The 26,342-nt window shown below is 43.4% G+C and overlaps 1 protein-coding gene and 1 long non-coding RNA gene across 9 annotated transcripts in view; one reads left to right on the top strand and one right to left on the bottom strand.

Moving 5' to 3' along the window:
- NTRK2 (neurotrophic receptor tyrosine kinase 2) overlaps nt 1-26,342 on the top strand; it is a 208,550-nt gene that overhangs the window by 156,433 nt on the left and 25,775 nt on the right. For all 8 annotated transcript variants that reach the window (XM_077344644.1, XM_077344643.1, XM_077344641.1 and 5 more), the window contains 3 exons: nt 1,428-1,558; nt 7,411-7,583; nt 16,647-16,881. In XM_077344644.1, coding sequence (XP_077200759.1) covers nt 1,428-1,558; nt 7,411-7,583; nt 16,647-16,881 — 539 coding nt within the window. The remainder of the gene's footprint in view (nt 1-1,427; nt 1,559-7,410; nt 7,584-16,646; nt 16,882-26,342) is intronic.
- Nucleotides 30-15,467, bottom strand: LOC143841036 (uncharacterized). The gene is made up of 3 exons (XR_013232535.1): nt 14,762-15,467; nt 13,586-13,832; nt 30-311 (listed from the first exon to the last, which is right to left on the bottom strand). It is a non-coding gene; the product is annotated as an uncharacterized LOC143841036 (long non-coding RNA).

The following is a 26,342-nucleotide window of genomic DNA, read 5'->3' as shown; positions in this document are numbered from 1 at the left end:
CGCATATGGCATTTTCAAAGAAGCAGAGCTCTCAGTCCTGGGGACCACCTTCCATGAATGCAGACAGGGCAGGGCAGGGCAGGAGTTGCTGCTGCAATGCTGCTTAGCCCCGATGTACAGTCATTTCTTTTTCTTCAGGGTTTTTGTGTTCCTTTACTGTTGTTGTTGTTAGGTGCGAAGTCGTGTCCGACCCATCGCGACCCCATGGACAACGATCCTCCAGGCCTTCCTGTCCTCTACCATTCCCCGGAGTCCATTTAAGTTCATACCCACTGCTTCAGTGACTCCATCCAGCCACCTCATTCTCTTTACTGTAGAAATAAAAAAACATGTATTTTCAATCCCTCTCTGTCACAGCTGTAGTTTATTTTCCTAGCATATTAATAAATACATTGCAAATTATGAAAAAAATATAAAGCTGCTTTATACTGAATTAGACCACTGACTCATCTAGTTCAATAGAGTGAGAGTTCTGAACGGCAGCGGTTCCCTGGGTGTTAGGGAGAGAAGGTCCTTCGCTGTATTTGAGATGTTTAAGCTGGAGCTGCCAGGGATTGAAGCTGGGACCTTCTACCAACAAGCCACACGTGCCTTCTCTGACAATAAGTGCATAGTGAAACTTTCATCTATATAACATGGATCATTCCTTCCCTGGGGGCCACAGTAGAGTCGTCTTGGGTAACAAGAGAGCAGGAACAGCCCAATCTGACTTGGCGGGTATATGCTTTGGAAGACGTCCTTTGCTGCACAAGTCACTGTTGCAGGTTAATTCCTAGCGCTTTCTGCAAAACTGTAACACATTTTCCAGGCACCATGTGTAGTGAAATAAACAAAGTGCATAGAAATACTGTGAAATATCATTATTTTTGAGGTATATGTCAGACTCTTAAGTATATAACATTGTGTCTCAAAGGAGTTTGACCATGATGGCCTATTGCCCTTGCTAACTCCATGATTCTTCATGCTTTACCTTATTATCGTACTTAAATAAATGGAAGATGAAGACTTCAGCCTTGCGGGCAGTCACTAAAGGGTTGAATTTTCCCTTGGCTTTTCTTGTTTTATTCTCTGTCCAATTAGGTTTTTGTCCACAAAGTGTGTTTGATTGCACTTGAAGAGTCTTAAAAGACAGATGCCACTTGGGATGTTTGTATACCAGCTTTATATGTGATCCACCAATGTTTGTGGTTGCCAGGATTTGGCCCTGAATGGCAGTGCTGTGACTTCAATGACAAAAGGTTATCCCCCTTGTAAAAACGTGTATCCAGCACTGATAGGGAAGCCTTCTCACTGTTGAGCTGAAGCACAGGGGACAAAATGGCAATAACCACCTCATATTCTCTTCTATAGGCTGGCCTTTGGCTTGTACAGCAGTTGATGGGACATGGGGATTCCTTGCTAATTCTCACTATATCTTCATTTTACAGTTGTCCAGCACATCAAGAGACACAATATTGTTCTAAAAAGAGAGCTAGGAGAAGGAGCTTTTGGGAAAGTCTTCTTGGCTGAATGTTACAACCTGTGTCCTGAGCAGGATAAGATCTTGGTTGCAGTGAAGGTAAAAAAGAAAAAAAGAGACATCTTCGTTTTTAATAAACAGTTGCAGTCATCCCTGTTTAATTGTTTAGATTATGAATGTTTAATGTGGAAATTAAGTCCACAAGTGATGCATGTCCCATGAGTCAGAATGCTTCTCATAAAAAAAGGCATACAGTTTCTAATGGATGCTCTTCTCTATAACCTTACATTCTGGTTCAGCTTCTTCCGTAGGAGTATCAAGACACTGTGCACTCTCTTGTTTCATATGCTTCAGGCTTAGACACTAATAAGGCCCAAGCTCCAGCAAGCAAGTGTTGCTTTTTGAATGGGATTCCTTTCACTTTTCACCTTTTGTTATTCTGAGAATACTGACACGCCTTCACCACTCTGATTTTAGAATTTTAGGCAGACAACTGAGCCAGTTGACCCAGAAGGGAGCACCATCATCTTGTTTCATGTTAAAGTGTTGCCACATTTTCTTTTTCATTCATTGGATCCTTGACATGCCTTCTTGCTGGTTGCTCGGCAACCCAGAAGAGCATTGTGTATGCCTGTTAGGAAATAGCTGCTATTGTGCTCTGAGGGAAGGCTAAAACTCAAAATATTTTCCTGAGGGGGGATGGCAAATATTCCCATTTTATCAATAAATAAATTTAGAGGCAATGACATCACACCCAAAAAAATCAATTTTAATATAAAAAAGAGGCCCACAACACACATACAGAGAAAGATGTGTGTGGGAAGGGCGGGGAATGTCAAGTTTATTTTTATTTTCTGTTTGTCTGGGAGGAGCTTAATTCAATTATATTATTTTGGAAGCAGCTTTTGTGCCAAAGAATTTAATTGATATTTGGGTAACATGTAGACTGAGGGAAAACTATGTGTTGTAATTGCTGATCTTCTAGTATTTTACAGATGGAAGTAGCTATATGGCATTCATTCCATTCCACATATATTTTCTAGTTTTGGTGCATCATCTTGGTGTAGTGGTTAAGAGTGGTGGCCTCTTATCTAGAGAGTCAGGTCCATTCTGCACAACTTCAATGTTGCAAAAGGCTTGCAAATTGTAAATGCTACTAATTTGCCGTTCCCAAAACGTCGTACACAATCTGCCACACTCCTGAAACAGTCCCGCAAAAAGCGATTCGTTGTAGCGCTTAAAGGGAAATCCAGAAAAATGGATTCACCCTCCGAAAAGCGCTACACTCTTGCAAACAATCTGCAACACTAGCAAAAAAAACCTGTGCGTTCCCATTGTTGTGGTTCCAGCAAAGTCCCTCCCCCTGGCTCTCTCCTCCGAACTTCCGGTGAAGCGATCGCCATTTTTTTTTTTCTCGGAGCGAGCAGAAAGCAATGAACCGGCGAGCCTTCATTCACCCAGCGAGGCTTCTCCGGCTACAGTCCCTCCACAGAAGTACTTTAAAGCTCCCCTAAGTCACCAAGCAAAACACAGCCCCGTTTGCAAGTTCGCTTTATTTTCGGCTGAAAATCGCGCCCGTGCGGGGGGGGGATTTTTCTTTTCATTCGGGGGAGCGTTGCAATGATGAATCGCCAGCTCACACGCCAGCTGCCAGCTAGATGGGTCTCTCCGTTGCAACAAATTAACGCATATTCGTTGCAACGTGTAGTTTTGTTTTTTTTTACTTTTCTTAAAGGGAAAGGGGCTTTCCCGGAGCATGATAACAACCGCTATTGGCTGTTCGTTTGACTGACGGCCAGGGGCGGGGCAAAGCATAGGAAAAATCACTTCCTGTCTAGCGATTTTTGCAAGACCAGAAACCTGTGGGAAACGAATGAAATGCTACTAGATTCCACTAAAAAAGCAGGTATGCGTAATGCCAGGATTGCACTTTTAAAAATAGTGTCTCCACTTTGTGTGACCAATTGGCAACATTGGTCCTTGTGCGGAATCAGCCTCAGTTTTGATTTCCTGCTCCTCCACATGCAGCCAGTTGGGTGATTTTGGCCAGTCAACAGTCCTTTTAGAGCTGTTTTCACAGAGCAGTTTCTCTCAGAACTCTTTCAGTCCCACCTACCTCAGAGGGTATCTGTTGTGGGGAAAGAAAAGGAAGGTGATTGCAAGCTGCTTTGAGACTCCTTCGGGTAGTGAAAAGCAGAGTACAAAAATGAATTCTTCTTTATATTCTGCACCCTTCTGATTATCCACTATCACTTTATTTGAACACCTGTTCCTACAGTGTTTCTTTGGATACAAATTCAATGTGCTTTTAAAATATTTGGTGAGCTTTTTTCAATACAGGGCTTTAATGTATAACTTTTAATGATTGTGTTTTCTTATGTTATTTTGTAAGCTGCCTTGGGCTAGCTTTCCAGGAGAAATGGCATAAAATTCCTTCAGCAAGCCAATCTGCATTTTTCATAGTGCCTCCATAATATCCAAATACACATCCCAAAGCATATCCACCCAGCCAAGGACACATCAATAGAAAATAGGCAAAAAAAATTAGTGTGGTGCCCAGTGGTGCCATTATGCCTGCCAGCACCTTTCTCAGGTAAGCTTTTGATTGCCCATTGGAGATCTGACTGGCTGTGCATATTAAAATAGTGTTTCAGTGACAACCACCCCAACAGTGTCAATATTATTCTCTCTCTGACTTCTCTTTCCCAGTGTATTTTGAGGACCACTCTGCACAAGGACCAATGTTGCCAATTGTTTACAGAATGCAGAAACGCTATATTAAACAGTGAAATTTTGTCATTCCGCATACCTTTTTTTTTAGTGGAATATAGAAGTCCAAGTAGCGTTTCATTCATTCCCCACAGGTTTCCGGTCTCGCTGGAATCAAAGGAAGCAATTTTTTTCTGCGCTTCTTCCTGCCCCTGGCCGTCAATCAAATGGAACAGCCAATTGGCTGTTGTGTTCATGCTCATGAAAAGCCCCTTTCCCTTTAAGAACTGTTTTATTTTGAAACCAAAGACACCCGTTGCAACAAACCTGTGTTAAATCGTTGCAAGACTTTTTTGCTGGCGTAGGAGCTGGCGATTAATCGTTTACACGCTCCTCAAGTAGAAAAAAAATTCCCCCCCCCCACTGGCGCAATTTGTGGCCGAAATTACAGGCACTGCCGAACAGGGGCCTATGTTGTGCTTGGGAAGTTAGGGAGCTTTGCTTTACTTTAAATCACTTCTGTGGAGGGTCTTTAGCCAGTGAAGCCTCGCTGGTTTGTTGCTTTCGCCGGTCTAAGGAAAAAAATGGCGATTGCTTCTTCAGAAGTTGGGGGCAAGAGCGGGGGAGGGACTTTCTTTCTACCACTACATTGAGAACGCACGTGTCTTTCGCTGATTTGTTGCAGCTTGTGCACAGAAGTTTAGCATTTTTTAAAGGGGGAATCCACTTTTCCCGATTTCCCGAAAAGCGCTACAACGAAGTGCTTTTTGCGGGAGTGTTGCAGGAGTGTTGCAGACTGGTTGCGATGTCATGCGGAACATTGAATTTGTAGTGTTTCCTAAAGGTAAGAATTCTGCTACATTTTAAGTCGTGCGGAATGGCCCTTAAAATTTTCTCCTCTTGTCCGCTACACTTAGACTTCTTCAGGGTATGGTTGTCTACAGTAGCCATTTTGTGGTTACACCCATCACCCCATGTCTGAATGGGGAGGCTTGTTTGTGGGGATGGCCAAACTTGTGCACTGGCCTCCCCAGAGTTTAGGGGCTCCCATAAAAAGCTGTGAGGATGTGGGCCAAGAGGCATGAGAGGGCCGTGATGCGGCTTGCGTTTCCAGGTGAGGAACCTGACTGAGGAATCCTACAGAGTAGTGATCCCCAACCTGTGGGCCGCGGACCACATGTGGTCCTTTGACTAATTGGAGGTGGGCCCTGAAGGACGCCTTCTCTCCCCCCCCCCAGCCCTTTACTTCATCCCCCCCGGCCCTTTACAACACACTTCGGGTGTCATTGTCTCCCATCACTCCCAGATGGGACTGTCTCGTTGCAGAGAAACAAGCTCAGGGTTCCCATTGATTTGTCATTGTCATGAGTTAAAATTTCCATGAAAATAAAATGCTCCTTATGTTCATTGTTGTGGCGTGTCTGTATTTTATTTTGAAGGGATGTTTAAACATTACCATAGCGATCAGAGAGCGTTAGGGCAGTGGTTGAGAGTAAACTACCCCCCCCCCCAACCGGGCCTCAGTAAAAGGCGTTGAGTGGTCCCCGGTGAGTGGTCCCTGGCGTTGAGTGGTCCCCAGTGATAAAAAGGTTGGGGACCACTGCTACAGAGGATGACACCCAGCAGGTTTCTTCCAGTAGCCACCTCCTGTGGGATAGTAGATCTTTGGAGGGACCCTGTGAGCCTGGGAAACCAGGGCAGTGGCCTGCTATCTGATACTGCCTTCGCAGTTGGTTAGCAGCAAGAGGACAGATCTCTTCATATTGCACCCACCTCAGATACGAATAAAGCTGTGGCCAAATTTTGCCAAATGTAAGGTGTCTGAGTCCTCATTACAATGCAAACAATATCCCCCTGCGTAAGCAAAAGGCCCCATGTGCATACATGTCTCAGGCTCTTTGCAGATGTTTGGCTGAACCTATGAATGGTGGATCTGAAAGCAGTACATCCACTCTATGTATGTACATGCATACTCTTCTGACTGCCTGTACAACATTACAGGTATTCCAGCACCTCTCTGTTTGTTTGTTCAGGCCAGAACTGTAGAATTCTAAGAATCCACCCTGATATTTTTTCCTCCTGGCTGAAATGTTGTGGATAGAGTACAAGCTAGAGGCCACAGTATAGATTGCTGAGCAACAGCTTTTCAGTGGAGATGATCATTTTGAGCACTGAGGTGTGAGTCTGTCTTCAGTGCAGGATATCCCTGTTACGTTTAGGATCATCTTGGATAAGATGGTTTCAGGAACACTTTTTAAACAGAAGCTGCCCTTGTGCAAGGACTTAAAGGAGAAGAAACCAGCCTACTGAAGCTGTTCTAGGCACTGGAAACAGTCTGGAAGAATACATAAGCTCTTTTAAGGAATCACAAAAGCACGGGAAACAGAGACAAATGAAGTCTGCAGCATTTTGACAAAGGAGGTCCTGCATTCAGGGCAAAAGCTATTTGGGGAGGTTGCAAAGATGGTTTAGCAGCCATAATTCTCCAACATCAATAACATATCTGGATTTGGAGACATAATGCATTTGGCTGTCACAGAACAGTGTATCCACAGCAACAGCTCCATCACACAAATCATCTGGTTCTCAGAAATCAAAAGCACACATTCATTTTGCCATCTTTCGCGATGGAATGTAACAGAACTTAGGTTTGGTGTCTCTCCCCCACCTCAAAATTGTAATTGAATAACAGAACAGCTCACTCTCCCCAAATCTCCTCCAGAGGACATTTTACAAAGGGTCAGTGTTGTAAAAGACATGCATTTTCAAAAAACTAGGTCTCTTTTACTTCCCAAATGGCACTCTATCTGGCATACAGACATGATCCCAACGCAGCTGTCTCTTGAAAAGTAATTCCATTTTGTAACACAGTCTGGGCTTTCAGGCCTTGATAGTGGGACAGCCATTGAATTACAAGATTGCTAAAATGCAGGACTCTCTGGAATTTTGGGAGAAAGGTCACCATATGAGAGAATGCATTAGTGCAAATTGCAACTGGGGAAAATGTTATTCAGTATTGCAAGAAGTGGTGTTTTTCCCCCTATGGAAGAACAATTCAAGAACCTCTAAGATGGAACAAAGGGGGGGGGGGTTTCGCTGTGATAATAAGAATTATAACAGACAACAACACAACAGTATACAAATTGCATGATTTTTTTCATAAGACAAAAAAGTGCAGTTCTGAAAATGCGTATTACTTCCCTCTTTGTTTGGTTTCATTGTTTCTTCCATTGTGTTTGTAGACACTAAAAGATGCTAGTGATAATGCCCGCAAAGACTTCCACCGAGAGGCAGAACTGCTAACTAATTTACAGCATGAACACATTGTGAAATTCTACGGAGTTTGTGTGGAGGGGGATCCGCTCATTATGGTTTTTGAATACATGAAGCATGGGGACCTCAACAAATTCCTCAGGTAAGTTCACAAAATATGTTAGCTTACTCTACAGAGTAGTGAGAATGTAGAACTGACATTGCTTCTGTTTTCAGCCTTTTAATTGATTATAATATATGCTGGAATGAAGATATTTTAAATAATTGAAATAAATTGAGTATGTTAGTTTAAAAGCAGCCAAACACCTACAAATAAAAAGCTACAGTCCTGATAACACACTTCTGGGGGTAAACCCGTATGAATAAAATGGGAGTTACATCTATGTGGGCATGTTTAGGATTGCTTCCAAACTCTACAAGACACAATATGTTCTGAGGAGAGAGGCAGGATCATGTCCCCAATATCCATATATTTGCTGGTACGATTTCTGCTCTAGTGATATTGTTTGGATTTGCATTTTTAAAGGGCTGTCTTTTCAACATTAAAATCTGCAGTCCCAAATTGCCCTCTGAATAACCCTATGGTTTGGAAATTCCTGGTTACAGCAATTTCATCTGTCAAGGGAGAATCTAATTTGAGGCTGCCCAATGGAGAAATGCATGCATTTGAGTTTTTCCCACACTCATCATTTTGAGTCCATTGTAGACACCCTTTTCCTCATCACCATTCTCCTGCCCCTTCTTCCCCCTCTCTCCCACCATTCCGAAAAATCTGCCTTAAAAAAAAAAATGGGGTGATCACATTACAACACTTTTTCAAAGTATTAAAAAAACAGTCTTGTACAGCAGTGTTGTGACATGATAACCTAGGGTGGGTTTTTTTTTTAAATTACATTCAGTACACTTTGGGGGGAAAGGGAGGAAGGTGATCGAGGGCACAGAATGGTGGTGGAATTAAGGGGCGCAATGAAAAGAAATGTGCAAGCAGGTACGATTTTGTTAAAAAAAATTGAAAAGGAAAAGGGAGCAAAGTATGATGGGAGGCTGCTCTGTCAGACTCAGATGAGGAAAACATATCACAAATTTCAGCCAGGGAAATGAGGGGAGGAAAGTCCAAATGTGGAAAGCCTAGTGTCAACTTGCAGCATCCATAGGAAATCCGAAGCAAGGCTAAAACAAAGTATGCCTCCTAATGCAGAAACGGTCTAGATCTCCTGAGCTGTCTCACATATGTACATACTGCTGATAGCTAGACGATTTATGTTCATACAAATTTTATCCCCATTTTTGCAAGGTCCTAGTTGTACATACAAAAGCCTACATGCACACTGCTTATAAGTTCTGTGGATGTGATCAGATGCAGATGCTGGGGTAGATAGAGCCAATCCCTCCACACATTATATATGAAATTAGTTTGTAAAAATTATGGATTGAAAAATATCAGATGTTAATATGCATTGCTGTTATGGCTCTAACAAAAAAAGTGATAGCCTCCACGACATCTGGACAATCTCATCTTTCTTTTTAAAACAATAGCATATTTTTTTATCATCACTGATACAGATCAACAATATGATCCTATACTGAATTACTCCAGTTCAAGCCCATATGATTGCAGTGAAATGCGACTGGAATAACTCTGTTGAGGGTCGCATTACAGATTTTTCACTGAAGTTTGATCAGTTGTCCAATGTTTACAAATAATTTAGTAAATAGGCTGGGACCGGCAGACATCTCCAATGTACAAAAAGTACTGTTTAGGCTCTAAGGAAGCAGATGCTTGTTTTTAGCTGGCATTACCATGACAGTGAAAGATTGTTCAGCCCTGCTCAAGATAAAACTTTTTATCCACATGGGACACATTCTCAGGATCTGATCAATCCTGGTATTGTTTGTCCTGGGTGTGACACATGCCTGATCTTTCTGAAGTAGGTGTTTACTCTGGTTCTCCGGTTATCCAGGACCATCTCCCATCCCCAGTTCTCCATTTGGTCCCCAAGTCAGCTGCTCCTTTTTCTGGGATGTTATTAGTATTTTCCTGTGTTGTATGAAATGCATCAAGCAGCCTAGCTGGCTTATTGACACCAGGGTATGAATACTATGTTTGGTTCTCTCTTAGATGATAACAGCCTAGCCATGGTGGGAACAGATTTTGGTGCACAATTTGTATGTGGAGGGGGGAATGGGGAACTGCCTATAGAAACCCTACTTGGAAGGGTTTTTAGCACCCTAAATTGTCAAATACTGGAGAAAATTACTACTTTTTGCCAAATCTGCCATATTCTATCAGAGTTTTAAGCAAATAGGCTTTGGGATAGTGGCTGTCTTCTTTCTTTCCATGCCAAAGTAGTTCCAGAGAATGCCTATTGCTTCAGGATCAGGGAATGTTTTCTTATCTTGCCTTATAAACACTGTTGTATAAGTTTATTATGTCTTGTTTCCTATCATTGTTGCATGTACAGCTTACTGTGGTCTGATTGCCTTTTTGTGATGATGATTATCAGCTTAGTGTTGTGAATGTGTTTCTTATTGTAGTCTCTCGATTTTGGTAATGTACTTCTGTCTATTTCAGTACAGGTTTATTTGTGTACATGGCTTTATATGTTATGTTTGAAATACCATTGAGCACCACTCATGCACAGAATGGTGGGGTATAAATTTAATAAATAAACCAGCATTCCACTAGGGTCTTTGGGCTACAAAAATTCTAGATGGGAGATATAAACGGCCCAACCCGGCCCCCTCTGCTCTTGCAGCCACTGTTTCAGCTTGCGAGGCTTATGTGCTCAGGACCTAACCCGTTGCTGGCCAAAGGGCTTGGATCCATTTGCACAGGGAGATTGCCTTTGGCCACACCCTGATCTGAGGCATGCTTCCTTGGAAGTGCCTCCTACTGCGCACAAGGTATTTCCCACCTCAAGCTTTGTAACCATAAAAGAGATATCAGTGCTGTTCAAAGACAGAGTGTGAATAGATGTGGGGGAAAGGTGATGCCTTTAAACACAGGAATTAAAATGAATAATTGCTGCAGCCCTTCAACAGCACTGGAAACATTCTTTCATTTATCTGGTGCTGCCTCTCACAGAGATCAGAATTGCAAAGTCCTTGCCTTGGTTTCAGCGAGTTATTTATTTATTTGTATACAGGACACAAATTTGTTACATTAAAAAGGACTCCCCGACAATCTTCTGCCATTTTTGTCACAGCTTGTGATGCAAATGAAAGCCTGCTTGTGATGGGGACCCGAAGGAGCATTGATTTCTTACCCTGCAGCGCCCCCCAAGGCCACTGATCAAAATAAGCTCTCTCTGCTTCAGCTGCCCCACAAGTGTCCTTCAGTGTTTGCTTCCTGCCTGCCTCACAGTGTCGAATTGCAGGGCAGGATCTGAAGGTCAGGAGCCTCTCTGGGTGCAGCTGTGAGAGCGAGGGGAAGAGTAGCGGCATCGAGGCGGCAGAAGCAGAGTTGCCATTCTCTAGGCATAAACGGAATGCAAGCCAAAAAAGAGAAGCCAATGTTTGTGTTCAAATGTATTCTTACAGATGTTAGGCAAAGATTTGTGATGTAGCAGACTGGCTACTGCAAGTTGACCTGTGTTGTCCTACCTGCCCAGTAAGGCAGGGCAAAATAGATACTTCCACAAGGAACAGTGTGTACGGATGCCCCCCTCCCAAGGCTTGGGAGAGCAGAGTGTGGCAGTGCAGAAACATGACTGGAATTATCGGACATTTTGCCCTCTTAAAGGCATTTGAGCCACAATGGACCCTTAAGCTACATTGGCACAAGCTGACTATCTGGCAGTGAATGAATGATGGTATTTACTGTATTTAGCCAAAGGCCATTGCAATCAATCACAAAGAATGTAAAACATAAATCATAAATATGATCATGAAAATATCTAGATCAAAAAGTGCTTATTGTGTGTTTTTTTTAATCACTTTTCAAAAGCAACTTTTGCTGGCATTTTCTTGGCTGCCAAGGCAAATAGTGACCCTCTGTATGAAATGATCGAGTCAGTATCTGAGAAAAGAAAAATCACCTTCTCTGTTTCCAAGAAAGAGTTTAAGCCCTAAAGGACTGCTGCAGAAAATTTGGTTCTAGGGCCTGTATAAAGAAGGCAGGATAGAATATAATGGGGCAAATCCTTTGGAACCAGACTTCTGTATGTGGAACCAGACTTCTGCACATGTGGGTGGGTTTTTTGTTTTTTTGTTTTTTTGTTTTGGAAGGCTGCTGGTGTGGTCTGGAACCGAACAGGTATAAAGGCTTTCCTAAGATTACCAAGGTTCATGTTAGATCGGTAGAAGGCTCTGATGTGGTCCCTTCTAAGCGATCTAAACCAGAGTGACCATCTATCTGTAACTGCATCACACATGAACACCCAGTCCTAGAGATTGGTGTTGGTTAAAGAGACACCTTGGGTATCATCCAATATGAAATATCAGTGGAGAATACTGTTGTAGGAGGGTACCCGGGTAGCATCTTTCTGCATCATCATGAGATCTACTCTGCAGTCAGTACCACATGATGATACACAAGGATCATTCCAGCCCCAAACCTCTACTCCATATAGACATTGTAGAACAACTTTGATCTGATCTAATTTCAGAGTTGGTTCAATCAAAAACCCTCCCTTTGTGGTGTAAAATTTCACAAGAGCACCTTTGGTCCTTAAAACTGTAGATCTGAACCTTTTCTAATGGTTACCCAAAATACTTTGGTCTGTTTGGGTACTACACTGCCTTCTGCACTTCACTTACATTTGTGAAGCCTTTTCCTAAAGATCATCATTTTGCCTTTAAAAGGTAAAGGTATCCCCTGTGCAAGCACCGAGTCATGTCTGACCCTTGGGATGATGCCGTTTTCTTGGCAGACTCAATACAGGGTTGTTTGCCAGTGCCTTCCCCAGTCATTACCGTTTACCCCCCAGCATACTGGATACTCATTTTACCAACCTCGGAAGGATGGAACGCTGAGTCAACCTTGAGCCGGCTGCTGGGATTGAACTCCCAGCCTCATGGGCAAAGGTTTCAGACTGCATGTCTGCTGCCTTACCACTCTGCGCCTTAGCATAGTTAGTGACTTATTAGCAGGGGGATGACCATTGACTTGCAAGGTAGTATGAGGACTTGTGCCATTTACTGCCATGAAATGATGTTGCATTGAAAACTGGCATATTTAATTGAGTACCTCATTGGATCTGCATACTCACTGCTGAGTATGTCTAGTGAGCATACTGAATATGTCCAACGAGCATACTGCTGATATTTAGCCATATGGCAACCACTGGGAAAGCACATGTATGGGAGTCCCATGTCTATAGCAAAACAGTTCATTGCTTATACCCAGCTTAGTGTAGTGGTTACAAGGGATATCTTCTAATCTGGCAAGCCAGGTTTGATTCCCCACTTCTTTGCCACATGCAGCCAACTGGGAGGCTTTGGGCCAGTCACAGTTCTCTTTGAATTCTCTCAGCCCACCTACCTCACAGGGTGTCTGTTGTGGGGAGAGGAAAAGGAAGGTGACTGTAAGTCGCTTTGAGACTCCTTCAGGTAGTGGAAAGCAGGGTATAAAAAACAATTCTTCATCATATGATCCGACACTTGGCCATGTACCACTCTTAAAATCCTGACAAATCTCAGTTTCTGTTTTCTAATGTTCCCACGTGCCTGTGGCTTTAAAGTATGAAAATGCATCTGTTTTCAGCTCAGAATTGAGAAGTGATAACTGACTGGTGTCACCCCTGTTAACCTGCCTGCTCCTCCATTTAGATGCCAGCTTTTTGGCTTATTAATCAGTGACATCCCATGGCATTTTTCTTTTTTCCTTTGCTGTTCAAATTCCTTGGAGAAAAAAGCTGTGATATTCCACAGACACAATATACAGGACTAGAAGTAAACTTATGCTAATTTACTTTGTCTGCAAACTTATTGCTAGTCATGAAATTTGTGAGAAGAGACTCAAACATCCCAGTATATCAGATATCACCAAATCTTTCTTTGTAGACTTTGCATAGAGTATTATATTTCAGCAGGGAAGCAGTGGGAATTGAGTTGTTCTGCACATCCCTCCCAGATGGCCACAAAGATAGTAACTGTTCTGCAGACCAACGGGACTCAGGAAAACAGTGGTGAATCTGCACTTACTTTGTTTATTCCTGTTGAATTCAGATCGATTTGAGCTCGGGTCTTCCTCATTACTTCCCCCCCGACTTGAAACAGAAAGTGCTCTGCACCATTCGGGGAGCTGAGAGAGGGGAGGGCGTAGTATTTCTCCTCTTTTGAAAGCCGGTGGAGAAGCAGCACGAGCGCGGGTGAGGGAGCCGGGGAGGGAGCTGAGCAACCAACCAGACAGCAAGCAGCCTTTCAGAGAAGAGGCAAATCTCTGCTGGTTCTGGAGCACAGAATCCAGAGGGAAACAAAGAAAAAATAAATCTTGAGATGAAAGTTTTGCAACCAGGAAGCATTTGAACTGGGCTTTTGTACAATATTGGAGGCTTGGCAGCAAGTTAGTTTGGGGAAAAGCAGAGAGCTGCACCTTTAGTCATGCGATTTTTAAAATATCAAGGGTTAAAAGCACTCCAGGATATTGCGAGGAAAACGTAGGGTCACTCTGAATCAATCATGTTTGTTGCAGAGGAAAAATTTAAATCATCCAAAATCAAAACAGAAATCACATTCTATGTAGATGGCAGGGACTGAATCGACCTGGGATTGCAATAAAAGCTCCGTGCAGACTCCACCCAGGACTTGCATCACAATACTTGTCATTCTCATCAAGTTTGTCTTGGGGTTTGTACTGGGGCTGCCCAAATATGAAACTGATGCTTCAAGAACACTCAAGATGCTTCAAGAACACTCAAAAGCAAATGGTGTCACTCAGTTTTGTGCCCCTTAATTGGGTTGTGTAGGAATGGGTGTTATTAGACACACCCTCTGTTTAAAACAGTGCTGTTGCAGGCAGAATTTTCAAAGTTTGGAAGAAGCAATTGAGGAGCATCAGGAACAAACCAAATGCATCAATGGACTTCTCATGTCTAATAATGCAAATATCACCCTTAGGTACAAACTGCAGCCCTAGGTCAGCTTCCACAGTGTGCCTTTAGAATGTCAGGACTAGGCATCAGTATTTCAACACAAAGTTTGAAATATTGTCCCACTTTTTATTCTGAGGGACAGGGGGTGGGAATCTGTCCAGATCTGCCAAAACCAGAAAGTCTGCAGCAAGACAATCCACACTTTGATTTAAATGTACCAAGAATACCAAAAGCGAGGCAGATTAATTGTGTTGCCAATTCTCTTATTCCAGGTAGGCTGTCATACCTTTGAAAGCTGCGCTGAAGACTGCAGGGTTGCCTGGAGTTGCAAGTCCACGAGAGGAACAGCAGTAGTGCCCAGACAAGTGAAAAGCAGTTTGCAATGGTGCAGGAGCTAGGTTAGAACAAGAGAATCACCAACCCCACAGCAGGGAAACTGGAAGCACATCCGTCACTGCGGAATTTGGTTTGCTGTAGACAAAACAAATAGTTGAGGCTCCCCGGTGAATGGAGTTGATCTCGGCCTTGACTCTTGATGCGTGGCTGCCTGCAAAAAATCTTCAAAGAGACACCAGGACAATCATGTGCAATACTACCCAGTAACAACAAAGTAACTGGGTTCAAAAGATCTGCACATGGTGCTTCTGCAATTTTTTCAGCTTTCTTCTGGGAAATTCCACCCCTTAGGGGCATAGTAGAGCTGCTGAAGCCAATAATTACCCATTCCATGTAAGGAGCTGCTCAGCAGGTTTTGCCAGGGTTGCTCCATGGATCTCTGGTCTTTCAAGGCAAAAGGCACCATAGATGAAGTAAGAGTGACATGACTAGTAGTCTATAACTATGCTGCCTGTTCCTCCTGCCTGCGGGTACGGTGTGTCAACATGAGGTTGTGCTGACAGTGTGGTGCTGTGCTGCCAGCACATCTGCAAGGAAATCCAAATCCAAGTATAATAATAATAATAATAATAATAATAATAATAATAATAATAATAATAATAATAATAATAATAATAATAATAATAAGGAGTAGGTCCTTACTTCAACTGCACATGCTAAACTGCTGGCAACCAGTGAGGGACGGATGGTTGAGGCACTACATAGAATAAGTTCCTGTGGGAGGGCTGGGGAAATATTTGAACACTCCAAGGTTGAGGCAGGGGTTCTGCTATGGGTGTGTGTGGGGTGGGTGGGTGTTGTCTTTGTACCTGAGGGCTGCCAACCTCCAGATGGGGCATGGAGACCTTGGATTGCAACTGGTCCTCCAGTCTATGGATATAAGTTTCCCTGGAGAAAGTGGATGCTTTGGAGGGTGGGCTCTAAGGCATCATATACTACTGAGTTCCTTCCCTTACCTAAACTTCCCCAAACTCTGCCTTCTCCAGGCTCCACCCCTAGATCTCCATGAATTTCCCGAACCAGAGTTGGCAACCCTTTGCACCCCCAGGTGGAAGAATGAAGAATACCATTTGGTGTTGTGTTGTGAGGTGAAGTACCTCAAAGGATACTTGGTTAGAAATATACTACAACATAGTTTGTTCTTCACTTCGGCTGTTTGTGCAAAGGGATCCTCTTTTTGTGTGAAGTGTTCTTTGGCTAGAATTTCAGCCACGAAGGGATGCTCAAAGTGTGCCTAACAGAAGGCCAGAGCCCTGTGCTTTATGCTCTATCTTCTAAGTTATGAGTGTACTGCCTCAAATTTATATATTGCTTAGGAGGACTGGTTTAGCCACTATCCATGTCTTCTGAGGGATTTGTGCCAGCATTGGCAGTGTAAAAGTTTAGGATAATGACTCCTTGGGATAATGACTTCTTAAGATAATGACCCCTTGCTCCTAGTACCACCCAAATGTATGTTCACAATGGGGCACACTAGAGTAGTGCCTATATGTCTTGTAACTGCGGGGGAGGGGAGGCAGTATAGAATGAATGAATGAATGAATGAATGAATGAATGAATGAATGAATGAATGAATGAATATCACTGAAATGCAGTAGTGCATATTGCCAATTTGCCAGTATAGGTTTATTTGCTATACTACGCTATTTAGAAATTGTGTTTAGGATTGCTCCCTAAATCTGTGTTTTTCTTGTTTTCCAATACTTCTAAAGCTGTCTCTAATCTTTGGGAAATTTATAACTGGATCTGCTTGTATTTTCATGTATTCATTGCAGGGCTCACGGACCTGATGCTGTTCTGATGGCTGAAGGTAATCGTCTAGCTGAGCTGACCCAGTCACAGATGTTACATATTGCCCAGCAGATTGCAGCTGGCATGGTTTACTTGGCATCGCAACACTTTGTGCACCGTGACCTTGCCACTCGGAATTGTCTAGTTGGTGAAAACTTGTTGGTGAAAATTGGGGATTTTGGAATGTCAAGAGACGTATACAGCACAGATTATTACAGGGTAAGCAATTAGTTTCTTTTTATATCAGTGGCTTGGATCTGCCATCTTGTTGCATATATGCTTGGCATTTTTATAATGCAAAGATTCTTCTGTTATGAATCTACAAAGGAGGAAACATTAAAAGGGGTGAGTTTAAAGTATCATGGTTGGACTCTTGGAATTGGCTTGTGAATTTTCATGCAGTCGTTGATTCACCGCCATCTCAGATAGTATGCTGACCATATAGAACAATATTTAGATGCAGCACACTAGTTTCTTATATACAAAACTTATTCACTATTATTAGTTGTTCACGTTAGAAGGTTCTTCTGATGCATCAAATCTACTTAGCAGTCTGACAACCAGAGAAAGAGGTTCTTGGCTAGTGGTTATCTATCTTGTGGCAGTATTTTCTGTTAAACCCTGAAAAAATGTGTCTGTTCTGTTGGACCATTGATGAAGGACAGACTGAAGAAGGCACATTATCACAAAATGTTGGCAGAGTAACTAACACAGCAACAGTGCACAACCTGATTAAAAAGTAGATTTAGGAATTAATAGACGGTACTTGGTGGGAAAGAGATGGGACAGAGATAGGTTCCACTACATCTCTAGCTGAGAAAGAGGGTAAGACTGAATGTGGCACTTCCAAGAAGAAGGAGGAAAGAGTAGCAATCTGGAGACAAACAAGGAATGCCACTTAACAGGGTGCTTCCCATCTATCCCATCTAATTGTCTTCTTGCTACCCCCTGTGAGTCTTCTTCTCTTCTTTGCACACCAGACAGTGCATACTGTACTCATGGAATTTGCAACCACAAGATGGCTTAGATGGCTTTAACAAACGACAAAGCTACATTCATGGAGGATATTGATGGCACATAGCAGAGATGGCTAAATGAAATGTATGTATTTAGTGCTCTACTAAGGCCCGGAGGGAAAACAGTAGGAGTAGGCACTTGTATTTCTTCTTTGCTTGTGGATTTCCCAGAGCTTTCTGGTTGATAACTGTTAGAAACAGAATACTGGACTAGATGGATAGTTGGTGTAATCCAGCAGGATTGTGTTTTATGTTCTTAGAACTTGAAACAGACCATAGGACCACAAAGTTCCTTATTGTCTACTCTGACTGGCAGTGGCTCTCCGGAGTCTCGGGCTGAGAAAATCCCTTCCCAACATCTGCTGTCCATAGGGTTGCCAACTCTGGGTTGGGAAATACCTGGGGATTGTAGGGAGGTGGAGCCTCAAAATGGTGGGGTTTGAGGCATAGTGCTATACATTTCAATTTCCAAAGTAGCCATTTTCTCCAGGCAAACTGACCTTGGTTACCCAGAGATAACTTGCAATGGCAGGAGGTCTCCAGCAGCTACATGGAGGTTGGTAACCCTAGTTTCCCAAGATCCCTTAGCGGATGATACCAAGGACAAAACAATGGACTTTCTGCATTTGCTTTGCCACTGAGCCATGATGCCTTCTAGGGCATTCTTAGCTTGAATTTTGATGAAGGTGGCCTAAACTATTCTGCCACCGTATCAGGCCCCAAGTTTAAGAGAGACCACATTTTATTTGATTAAAAGTTTGGTTAGTTAAATCACAGGAGACAATAAATAGTTCCTTCTTGTAACAGGCTAGTATTTGCTGCCCTTTCCAGGCTTACAATGCCTCCTTTCCTGTAATAACATGCTTTGATTCTCATGCATTTGTTTAGATTATAAACAGTAGAAATTAAGCTATTACTTATGAGCCAATTTGTAAAATTTACAAAGGATGTAGCCAAAGATAAAAGCTTCTATTTAAACGGAGTGTTTATTGCTAGCTTTATTGTTACTTATTTAATGAGGCAAGTTACTATAATGCCATATATGGGTAGTTGGTTTTCATCATGTGTAAATGATAGATTGTGTGCATATGGCATTCTGGTCATGGTGTGTAACTGTCTTTTGCTTGCTTATTCTTTATTTAGTGAGTGATTCTATAATAGGATGGGATCTATTTTGAACAGCACCATTGTCTGAGAGAGACTGTTTCATTCAGAAGTGAGTTGTTGCACAGGGTTAGTGGCAAGGCAAAGCAAGTTACACACAAGGACGGTATTTGTTTTCACACAGCTGTTTTAATTAAGAACTGCAAAGAACACTTTTTATTATGGTTTGCATGGTCTGTTTCTTTCTTCAATGATCCAAGCCGAGCAATTTGTAGACATCTGAAGTAGATTTCTGTCACATATTATCCTCTGGAACTTTAGCTGAGTTCTTCATTATGGTATAAGAAATAACATCACATCAAAGGAGTGAACATGGACTAGAGAGGAGTGTGATTTTGCTTCGGAAAAGTATTGTCATTAATTGGTTTACATATGCAAAGTTTCAACAATTTCCATCCATTGTCTCAGTAGATTATGGATGGATGGATGGATGGATGGATGGATGGATGGATGGATGGATGGATGGATGGATGGATGGATGGATAGATAGATAGATTTTATGAGTCCTGCTCCAAGTTTGTTATTTAAAACAAAAACAACTTAAAAGATAATTAACATATTAACATATTAACATAAGAAGAGTCCTGCTGGATCAGACCAGTGGTCCATCAAGTCCAGCATCTTCTTTTTCTCAGCAACCAATCAGATGCAGCTAGACTGCTTCAGGTTTATCAGGTTGGCTGACTGGAGCTATGCCTTTCTGTCTTTCAGCATATCATTTGTCAACTCTAGCTATACTTTTTAAGATGATTCCTAGATCAGCAATCTAGTAAAATCCTGGAAGTATGGCAGTAGTTTTCAAACTGTTTTGGAAAAGCCTCGGATTTACATGGTAAAGCTCAATAGTAGCAGATAAATTTTCCTGAAAACGGATAGTTACTGATTTTCCCTTGATGCATAAAGTCACAAATCTAGGAGTACTGGGCATATTCCAGGATAACAATCACAGATTAGGGATAACAATTACAAAGCCTAAGAAGCCCCAGGTATGTGTATAATATAGCCAGGGGCTTTACGCACCGGGATCTTTGTTGCAAATTGGTCACTGAATGAAAAATCGCCATTTAAAGTAGTGGAATTCGTCGTTATGCATACCTGCCTTTGTGGTGGAATCCAGTTGCGTTTTGTAGCGTTTCCCACAGGCTTCCGGTCTCGGCAGAAATCGCTAGAAAGGAAGCGCTATTGCCAAGCTCGTCCCGCCCCTGGCCGTCAAGCAGCCAATGGGCAGCCGTTAGCATGCTCCCAAACAGCCCCTTTCCCTTTAAGAAAGGTTTAAAAAAAAAAAAAAACAGACCCATAGCAACGAATCTGGGTAGATTCGTTGCAACGGAGAGACCCATCCAGCTGCCTGGTGTGTTTGAGCTGTCGTTTGATCGTTGCCACGCTTCCTCCGAGTGAAACCCCCCCCCCTCACGGGCCCGATTTTCGGCTGAATGAATGTGTAAAAAAATAAAGGGAAAATACTTCAGCAAACGTGCTTTTCTGTGGTTTGTGCTTAGTGACTAAAGGGGAGGGACTGAAGCCAGGGAAGCCTCTAAACAGAAAGAGGCTCGCTGGTGCGTTTATCCCCGCTCGCTCGGAGAAAAAGAAAATGGCGATCGCTTCGCCGTAAGATCAGAGAAGAGAGCCAGGGGGAGGGACTTTGTAGAAACCGCAACAACGTTAACGCACAGGTCTTTTTCGCTAGTGTTGCAGATTGGTTGCAGGACTGTATCGCTTTCCGGAGGGTGAATCCACTTTTGGGGATTTCCCTGAAAGCGCTACAAGGAAGCGCTTTTTGCAGATTGGTTTCAGGTGTGTGGCAGATTGTCGACGACGTTTTGCAAAACAGCAAATCAGTAGCGTTTTCAATTGGCAACCATTGTGCTATTTTGAAGGCGTGCAAAAAGCCCCCCAGAATATTCAAGGATTGTTTGGTAGCCAGGCAAGGCATGTTTGGAGGTGGTTTGCCAATGCCTGCCCCCACATTACAACCCTGTTATTCCTTGAAGATATGATCCCTAGTGTTTCTTGGAGGTCCCCCATCCAAGTACTAGCCAAGGTCAACCTTGCTTAGCTTCCAAGATCTGATGGGATCAGGCTTTCCTTGGCTATCCAGGTCAGAGCTATCCAGTAGCCAGGCCAATGGGACGGCATGACGGCAGCACATGTTCAGATGCCAGCCTCTCTTTTCTCAATGCCTGGCATAAGCAGGCATCTGCCCAAGTGGAGGATCTGCCATTTTGACCATGTGGGTTTGGATCAAGGACAACTAGGCCCATTATATAAACACTGGTTAATGCACTTTCAATGTGCTTTTGCAGCTGGATTTTCCTGTGCAGAATGGTATAATCTCTTCTAAAGTTCACTGAAAGTGCATTATCTAATGTGTGCATAATGGGCCCGAGTCCTACTGTAAAAGAAATCAGAACATACAGTGAGCCTCTGCATTGTATTACATACTCTGTTGCTGACTGCTCTGTCAGCTGTTCATTTGCCTGGTCTGTATATCTCTAGTTTTACCATGGATGGTGGAAAAGATTGTGGTGGCTACTGATGTTGACATAATTGTCTTTATTAATGTGTTAGAACCTGGCACTCCATGATGCCTGCACTGATTTGTTAAGATTTTCATTTGCATTCATGATTATTATATGCCATTTGCCTGTTTACAGTGAAAAGAGGCCTGCGTCTCTTGTATTCCGTCAGAATGTTAATGATATTCTGCACAGTGGCGGCTCAGCTATTAAGAGATGCTGCAGGGATGACTGCAGAGAGAGATAACCTTTGGATAATTGGCATGTTGCGCTGCAGCATGGTGTTAGCTGCACAGACATTGATTGTTTGTTTGTTTAGAGCCTGCCTGGAATCATAGTACAGATAGGATGGAAAAGTGCTTTAATTAGCCAGAGTAGTAAAGCCAACGTGTAATGTAATGACAGGGTCTCCCACCCCTCTTTGCAAAAAAGTTAGGCTACCTGAGCCTCAAGATATAAAGGGTGATTCTCCTCTGGCCAGTTTGCACAAAATCTAACTGAATTTTGTTGTTAAAAGTTCTTTTGACATTCTGCAGTGCCTTATTTTTAGAAGTATTCTTTATTTTGAATGATGTTTGAATTTTACGCTGATTAGAGCACTGCCCTCCACCCTTGAAATCCTTGGGTTTTCACTGTTCTCAGTTTTATTCCCCCAAGACTTGGGGTTTCTAGTCTTTGTCTGTCACCCAGATTAAGTAACTCTGTAGCATGTTTTCCAAGTAGAATTAGCAACCATTATTTTGCTTGGTGTTTATTGCTTTTACACAGAATTGGATTGGAGCTACCATCTTGGAATTGTTGTTTTATACGTTTTGTCATGCAGCAATCCCAAAATAGGACAGAGTTTACTAACGGACTGAAAAAAAGGAGATTTTTAAAGCCCCAGGCCACATTTACATTTTCTTTATGGCTTGATTTTTCTAACACCCTGTTTTCTGCACTGATCCTCCTTCCACAAAGGCTCTCAGAAAATTAGATGATGGCAAATCTATGATTGATGCTTCCCAGCATTTGTAAATAGAAGTAGCAGCAAGGCATGGCCCAATTCAGATTGGCACCATGCAGGGGTGAGTGGGACGATTTAATTTTTCTACTTGCCTGGCATGGGTTAGTCATTCAAATAATGAACTTGATGGCTCTTTGATTACCTATCAACAGGGAAACAGGGACCCCGCAGTCAAGGTAGAGATTTGTGTGTACTTCTACAGATAATCAGAAAACTATTTGTTGGCACATTTTACAAAAAGAAGATAGCCTTCCCAAACATGGCCTGGCATGGAGCTCATTGTCCTCTAATGCTGAGGGCAGCTGAGCATCATAGAATCATGGAATCATAGAATATTAGAGTTGGAAGGGACCTCATGAGTCATCTAGCCCACCCCCCTGCACTATGCAGGACACTGACATCCCTATCGCTCATCTACTGTAACCTGCCACCCCCTTGAGCCTTCACAGAATCAGCCTCTCCGTCAGAAGGCTATTTAGCCTCTGTTTAAAAATTTCCGAGAACCCACCACCTCCCGAGGAAGCCTGTTCCACTGAGAAGCCGCTCTGTCAGGAACTTCTTCCTGATGTTTAGACGGAATTTCTTTTGAATTAATTTCATCAGTTACATGGAGAAAAGGAAACAAGGAAAATCACTTCCTCTGATTCTAATTTATCACACCAAAGACTTTTTTAAAAATCTGAAGGAAGTTGAACTTCTAACAGTTTTTTCTTTAAAAAATCCTGGAATGGGCAGATTAGGGTTGCACCTTGAACTGTGCATTCCCCAGCATCAGTTCCCCAACCCCTAACCAACTCTCCCATATAATACAGGAAAGGAGTAGTCAGAAAATGCCTCTCTTGTGGTGTACCACTTACACTTAGGCTAGATTAATCCTTTATGGCTCAACCATCAGTGCTAAATTGACTGCATTACAGTAATAGACTTCTGAAATTTCATGTTTGGTGAATAGTTAGATGTCCATCTACCCTCAGAGCTCCATCACCAGTGTAGTACTCTTCTGCCCAAGTGTTTTTCAACTTTTTACCATTGAGAAACTCCTGAAACATTCTTCAGACTTCAAGAAATCCTAGACATGGTGTGATCATGCAGAATATGGTTGGAAAGCATAGCTGTGTACAGACCCACCCAGCGCCCCTTCTCACCCCCTCCAGACCCATCATTGCCCATTTTGGAAGGGGGGGGGTATGAGTCAGCATGACCATATATGGTTATATTACCTGATAAATGTTTAACAAATTTAAAATATACATTAAAATTACTTCCCATCCATTGGGGAAACACTTCCACGGCTATCAAGAAACTCCAAGGTTTCATGAAACACTGGTTGAGAAAGCCTTTCCTTCTACATATATTGTTCTCCCAAGTTCTTAACTCTGATTAGCAACAGTTTTAGTAATCCAGTGTTTCTACTGTAAAAAAAATTCTTCATTTGTCTTTCCTTTTTCTTCCTAAGTTTGTCTTGTTCTGCAATAAATTCAACAATCAATATAGATTGTTCAGATCTCATTTTAAATTAGTCTGGTTTGTGCACAGAATCTTCATCCCAGGCATTTAAACAGATGTTGACCAAGTGGGAACTGGTTGGTTTGAGATTTTTTCCAAAACAAAATAAGGAAAATCTTGGAGGCACATGCCTTTGTAAGCTTCTGATTGGACCAACTTAATAGCAAGGTCAGTTCAAACACTCTCAGAAGTAAATAGGTAGTCACAGTGAGACAATTTAAATCCTTGTGGTTCATGTTTTGTGCATGAATTTTAGTGTTAGTTCATTGAATGAAAGGGAGCAGAAAGGAATGCAGGCAAAGAGTGTGTGTGGGGGGGGGGGGACTGATAAGCATCCAGGAAACTGTGTTTTCCATATTTCCAAGCTCTAGGGGATTCTCTGCTGTGTTAGCAGCTACTGTGAAAAATGGGAAAGTCACACAATCTCATAACATGGGGAAACATACTGAATGTACAGAATACATGGTAGAACACACTGAAACTAGTATGGCAAACTGCAATCTGTGTGTGTGTGCCTATAGAAAGTCAGCTGCAATTCCATCACTATTATTATTATTATTATTATTATTATTATTATTATTAGTATTAGTATTAGTATTAGTATTAGTATTAGTATTAGTATTAGTATTAGTATTAGTATTAGTATTAGTATTAGTATTAGTATTAGTATTAGTATTTCCCGCCTCTCCCAACAGGCTCGAGGCAGGGTCACAACAACTAATCCCATTAAAATTCCCATTAAAACATCAATCTACTAACATGACAGCTAAAAATCCCATCCCTCCCCCAATTATTAAAGAGGTGAAGAGGAAAGGATAGGGGAGTAGCGTACACTCCAACTCCTAGGGGGGAGCGATGTCCCTGATTCACTGACCCCAGCCTCAACCATAGACCTGGTGGAAGAGCTCTGTTTTACAGGCCCTGCGGAAAGCTGACAAATCCCTCAGGGCCCGCAGATCACCCGGGAGCTCATTCCACCAGGTAGGGGCCAGGACTGAAAAAGCCCTGGCCCTGGTCAAGGCTAGGCGCGCTTTCTTCGGGCCAGGGACGACCAACAGGTTCTCACCCGCAGAGCGTGAGGCCCTGCGGGGGGCATAGAGCGGTAGGCGGCCCCTCAGGTATGTGGGTCCCAACCCACGTATGGCCTTGAAGGTGAAAACCAAAACCTTGAACCGTATCCAGGCAGCAATTGGCAGCCAATGCAGCTGCCTCAGCACCGGCTGGATGTGGGCCCTCCAAGATGTTCCAGTGAGGACCCTGGCAGCTGTATTTTGTACCAGCTGTAGTTTCCGGGTCAGGGACAAGGGTAGGCCTCCGTAGAGCGAGTTACAGAAACCTATTCTGGAGGTGACTGTCGCATGGATCACTGTGGCCAAGTGGTCAGGGGACAGGTAGGGTGCTAGTAGCCGGGCCTTGCGAAGGTAGAAAAATGCCTGGCCCGCTACTCTCTTGACCTGAGCCTCCATAGTCAGGGAGGCATCAATGGTCACTCCCAAATTCCTAGCTTGGGGCACGATGGTAAGTTGCACCCCTGCTAGGATGGGTAAACGCGCTGCCTGTTCCCGCCCCCTTCCCCCCAGCCACAGGACCTCCGTCTTGGAGGGGTTGAGTTTCAGGCGACTCTGCTCAAACCATTCAGATACTGCTTCCAAACATCTGACAAATGGTTCCGGGGGGGAGTTCGGGTGACCGTCCATTAGGAGATAGAGCTGGGTGTCATCAGTGTACTGATGGCAACCCAGCCCAAAGTTCTGTACCAGCTGGGCCAGAGGGCGCATAAAGATGTTAAACAATGTGGGGGAGAGGACCACACCCTGAGGGACCCCGCAAGGGAGTCTATAGGGCCGCAAGAGCTCTTCCCCCACAGTAACCCTCTGGGACTGGTTCTGGAGGAAGGAGCGTATCCAGCACAAGGCTGTGCCCCGTATCCCCGTACTGGCCAGGCAATGGACCAACAGTTCGTGGTCCACAATGTCAAAGGCCGCCGATAGGTCTAAAAGGACCAACACGGCTGACCCGCCTCTATCCAGCTGGCGATGGAGGTCATCCAGCAGGGTGACCAGAACCGTCTCCACCCCGTGGCCAGGGCGGAAGCCAGACTGATATGGATCGAGTGCTGAGGTTTCCTCCAAGAATGCCAGGAGCTGGTCCTCTGGAGCCCTCTCTACCACCTTGACCAGGAACACTAAATGCGACACTGGGCGGTAGTTAGCAGGGTCCAGCGGGTCCAGCGATGGTTTCTTCAGGAGAGGGCGGACCACCGCCTCCTTGAGCCGCTCAGGAAACTCTCCCGTACTCAGGGAGGAGTTGATGTCTCTGAGCTGGCCTCCTATCTTCTGGCCACCTCCCTTGAGGAGCCAAGAAGGACAGGGGTTGAGGGGGCAGGTGGTCGCCCTGACCGAACCTAGCAACTTGTCCACTTCAGAAGAGGAGAGCCGCCTGAAGCCATCAAACCTCACTACCAATGGCAGC

This window comes from Paroedura picta, chromosome 7 (assembly GCF_049243985.1).
Source record: "Paroedura picta isolate Pp20150507F chromosome 7, Ppicta_v3.0, whole genome shotgun sequence".
Classification (NCBI taxonomy): domain Eukaryota; kingdom Metazoa; phylum Chordata; class Lepidosauria; order Squamata; family Gekkonidae; genus Paroedura; species Paroedura picta.
The sequence above is the reverse complement of the archived record's forward strand: the minus strand, read 5'-3'. Positions and strand labels throughout refer to the sequence as shown.